The sequence below is a fragment of the Semicossyphus pulcher genome, unplaced genomic scaffold (assembly GCF_022749685.1).
Source record: "Semicossyphus pulcher isolate SPU_LCO1_2020_fin unplaced genomic scaffold, fSemPul1.0.p SCAF_17, whole genome shotgun sequence".
Lineage (NCBI taxonomy): Eukaryota > Metazoa > Chordata > Actinopteri > Labriformes > Labridae > Semicossyphus > Semicossyphus pulcher.
Window position 1 is genome coordinate 28,550,001 of NW_027211681.1, and position 4,392 is coordinate 28,554,392.

At 46.6% G+C, this 4,392-nt stretch overlaps 1 protein-coding gene across 1 annotated transcript in view; it reads left to right on the plus strand.

Annotated features, from left to right (window-relative positions):
- Window positions 1-4,316, plus strand: part of gtpbp2b (GTP binding protein 2b) — a 13,442-nt gene extending 9,126 nt beyond the window's left edge. Inside the window, exons 10-12 of the mRNA XM_069665328.1 lie at window positions 673-844; window positions 1,159-1,323; window positions 1,402-4,316. Of these exons, the coding sequence (XP_069521429.1) occupies window positions 673-844; window positions 1,159-1,323; window positions 1,402-1,596 (532 nt within the window). The 3' untranslated portion in view covers window positions 1,597-4,316. The remainder of the gene's footprint in view (window positions 1-672; window positions 845-1,158; window positions 1,324-1,401) is intronic.
- Window positions 4,317-4,392: the final 76 nt, after the last annotated feature.

The following is a 4,392-nucleotide window of genomic DNA, read 5'->3' on the forward strand; positions in this document are numbered from 1 at the left end:
ATGTGAGCAGCTGTGCTGCTCTGCTGCATGTGCTGCAGACAGTGCTGAGAGGATGTAAACTATGGAGTCAGAGCGCCCTCTGCTGGACAAACTAGAAAACTACACAAATCTTAAATCAGCCGGGGCATTGTTTCCTGTCTCATATGTTCTGTAAATAAAGGTGTATGCAGATATCGGCGTATGACATCATTAAAAACAGGCTCCAGTTTGGAACGTTTGGCTCAAATGTTTAAGACTTGGAAAGTCTGAGAAACAATAACAATGATCTTGTTTCTGAGCAGGACTTATTTTAAGACTTTGCAGTTTAATGTCAACAAAATGTATAGCAGCCACTCTCTCTGTACTTCATGTGTAATCAAATCAGACTCCTTAAATCCAGAGTTAAACCTGGATGCTAGCTTGGTTAGCAATGTGCATCAGTATTTAACTGTAGCTGTGATGTTAACTTGGATGCTAATTTTGGTGAAAAAGTGTACTTCCGGAGAAAAATGAACAGTGGAGTCCTTAGATCCTCAATCACAGGTAGCCCCGCCCTAACCCCTCCCCTCTTCCTGGTCTGTGTGACTCTCAGTGGGAGCATCAGTGACTAAATGAACATCATGCTGTATTGAAGAAGACTTGAAACTAGAGACTGAGACCATAAAGTCATTAGGAACATGTTTACTGTTTCAGTGGAGTGTGTCGGGAGGGCGAGCGGCTGGTGGTCGGGCCCACAGACGAGGGCCGCTTCCTGCGTCTGAAGGTGGGCAGCATCCAGAGGAACCGCTCGGCCTGCAGGGTGCTGAGGGCCGGACAGGCCGCCACGCTGGCTCTGGGAAACTTTGACCGCTCTCTGCTGCGCAAGGTCAGAGGTCACATGACTGAAAACTGTCAGATTTGCTCTAACCACAAAGTCAGTCAATAACACAGACTAACTGAACGTGGTGGCAGCAGAGCAGCAGCTCCTGTGTCCTGTGAGCTTAAATCAGTGTTTTTATCAATGGAGTCTGGTGTGTGTGCAGAGAGCGATGTAACGTCTGTGTGTGGTTAAAACAATCATCTTCCTCTGTAACAAAAAGGTCTATCTCTGTAGGGATCCTTTCTGTCATGTTGTCACACACTTAGAATGTGATGTCAGCATGATGTCATCATGTGGGGATGTGTGATTGGCTGTTGCAGGGCATGGTCATGGTCAGTCCCAAGATGAACCCGACCATCTGCTGTCAGTTTGAGGCCGCCATCGTGCTGCTCTTCCACGCCAAGACCTTCCGCCGGGGGTCACAGGTCACCGTGCACGTGGGCAACGTGCGGCAGACGGCCACCGTGGAGTGCCTTCACGGGAAGGTGAATAGATTGTGTAAAGATTGTGATCAGTGCGCCATCTTGTGGCTGCTTGTGTGTAACTACAGCTCTGTGCTGCAGGAGGAGCTGCGTACAGGCGAGAGAGCCGTGGTCCGCTTCCGCTTCATCAAACACCCCGAGTACCTGCGATTGGGCGCCAAGCTGCTCTTCAGGGAGGGCGTCACCAAAGGCATCGGCCACGTCACCCGCCTCCTGCCCCCCTCCCAGAACCACGACCAGAACCAGAACCATGACCAGAACCTGCAGGAGCACTAAAGACCTCCATCCTCTGTCACAGGGCCGACAGATGTGGAGCTCCGTGACAACTTTGTCCGCTCAGACGTCATCGATGTCCCTCTGATCGGGTTTACTCCCCCACCACATGTCAGCGTATTAATCCGCCCGTCCTGGATCTATACTTCTGTCCTCGCTCATTCCCGCTGCGATGTCAGAGAGCCCATCAGCATCATCTTCCTCCCAGCAGACGTTCGTGTCTTGAGTGTGAGCTGGCTGACCTCGTGGACTTAAGCCTGGACGGTTAATCTGATGTGGTGCTGCAGTTTGTCGTGAGAAGACAGCAGGATTATTTTGGGGGGATTTGAGGAATGGTTAGATGGAACCCTGGTTCTCTGCTGCACAGGAAGGATTGCCCCCTCTGTTCGCCCCCGCCTCAGCTCAACATCTCTACACGCTAAGACTCAACATGACACTGGAAGAGGGGGATTATTTCCTGGAGGAGTTTCTGCACATCAAACATTTAGGACAGAATGGTGGCTTTACTTTTTTAACCCATACATTTAAGAACGTGAATGTTTTATATCACTGCTGCGTGTTTACAAAGTGTACGGTGGGTGTCGAGGGTCATTTTGTGACAGTTTTTATACTGCAGTGAAACTACAGTGAAGTTTTATTTTGTGTCCACATTTATTATTTTGTCTTGACAATGAACAGTGATATATCTCGACAGTGTAAGAGAGGGCTTAAAGTCGCGTTTCCACCCAAAGTACCCAGAACCTTTAGCCCCAGGAACTACTTTTTCAAGGAACTAAAAGTCTCCCTCCGCCTGCTGTTCACTTGCTTTCCATCGAAGTCCAAATACCCACCGAGACTTGGCAAATAAGTTAAATTACGTCGTTTTTTATGCTGTTTTTCTGCACCGTTACAAAACATCAGTTATGCTGACGCTGAAGAAAAACAATGCAAGTACTCAAGCTGCAAGCCTGAACCTCAAAGTTCCTGCACTTTTGCAAAGTACTGCCCCATGAGCCCCAACATTTTAGGGGGTAATATAATGTCCCTTCATCTTAATTAGACCCTGGTCCCTGCAGGGTAGTTCCTCCTAGAGTTCCTGGTCCCTGCAGGGCAGTTCCTCCTAGAGTTCCTGGTCCCTACGGTGCAGTTCCTCCTAGAGTTCCTGGTCCCTGCAGGGCAGTTCCTCCTAGAGTTCCTGGTCCCTGTCATGCAGTTCCTCCTTGAGTTCCTGTTCCCTGAGGAAAGTTCCTTTGGTGGAAACGTGGCTTTAAAGTCCAGAATTGAGGAAGCTACAAAATTAGCTCAGCTTTATCAGGCGTGCTCTGCTCTATAAGCAGCGTTAACAGTGTTCTCTTTTTGTCTTCATAGCATCCAAGCTAGCTGGCTCTTTAGCTGTGTCTCAATTCAGGGGCTGCATCCTTCGAAGGACTCGGTCTACGGAGGAGGAGTCACCTGATGTGACTTTTCTGCGGGATTTATTGATAAGACAAGATTAATGACACATTTATGTGTAAACATAAAATAACTCTCGACACCTGCAGCGCCCGAACATGTGACAGTTTAGAGTGGTTTGATGTACGGAGGAGGACGAGGGCCAAGTGGAAAATGTATTTGAGGTTGGAGCACGTTTCCTTTTTTTCCCTGGAGTCAGAATGCTCCGATGAAAGATATTAACGTGCTCTATGAATAAAGATGTTATTATTTCTACATTTTTTATTTTCCAAATTCTGCAGATTTCTGACTCTAATCTTAAAATCTGGACCTGTATTTTTTCAGGGGGTTCTTAGACTTTTTAATTTAATTTCTTTATTACTCGTCATCCTAAAGGAACTTTAATCTCAGAGCTCAGATACATTTTTCGCAGGCCGCTCCGACCGTCTTCAGGAGATCTCACAGGATTACAGAGCTCAAGTTTCCCTTCTGCGTTAATCTGAAGGAACCACCGGCTCGTTCCCTTTGGTTTTGTTCTTTTGCACTTTATTCACCTTTAATCTGGACGCTGAATCCCTCCGGTGCAGTCAGCGCGGCTCTGAGAATACAGAAACCTGGGATGTTCTCAGCCGTGCAGACGGATGTTGGTACATTTTGCTGCTCGGCTCAAAATCTGAAACTGTGACTTTTGATAAACTTCAAATCTGGAGGTGAGTTGTTGGATTTGTTTGCTCCTCAGAGACGTTCATTACTGTGCGTTTGTGTTTGGTTGGTTTTCTACACGTTGCAGCCTTACGTTCAGTCTGTTTCACATTCATGTCGTCTTTCAATATCTGCATTTACAAAAGACTCTGAAATTCTGGTTTCCGGTTTGTTCTATCTGTTCATGTTAAGTGATGCTGTAAAAAGTGTGTAGGTTTGATGTAACAGGCGGCTTTTTGCAGCTAAAACATAACCTGCATGCTCTCTGACTGGCAGAAGAAACAATAATCCTCTCCTTTGAAATACAAATATGTATCCGGTGTGAAACAGCTTCTGATTTTATTAGTTTTCCGAGGTTCTGTGCAATTGTAAACTTAAATATCGAATGTATTTTCCATGGATCCTGTGTAGCATTTAAGAGTGCTTACTGTTAAAAAGGAGTATCGATGACTTTGCACTTTGTTTTCTGATGGTGCATGTGTGTGTTGAAGCCAGCGAAGGACGATCCTGCAGCCCGACGCTGAGAGGTCAAAGTGAGACGCTGCAGAGTGCATCAGTTTGTTTTCCTGACCGTCCCTCTAGCTAACAAATAAACTGTTACGCAGACTGAAATAAACTCCTCCTGTTGTTTAAATTATCCGGAGCCTCGTGGACGTCAAACGAACAGAGAGGAAAGAAGCTTTAAAT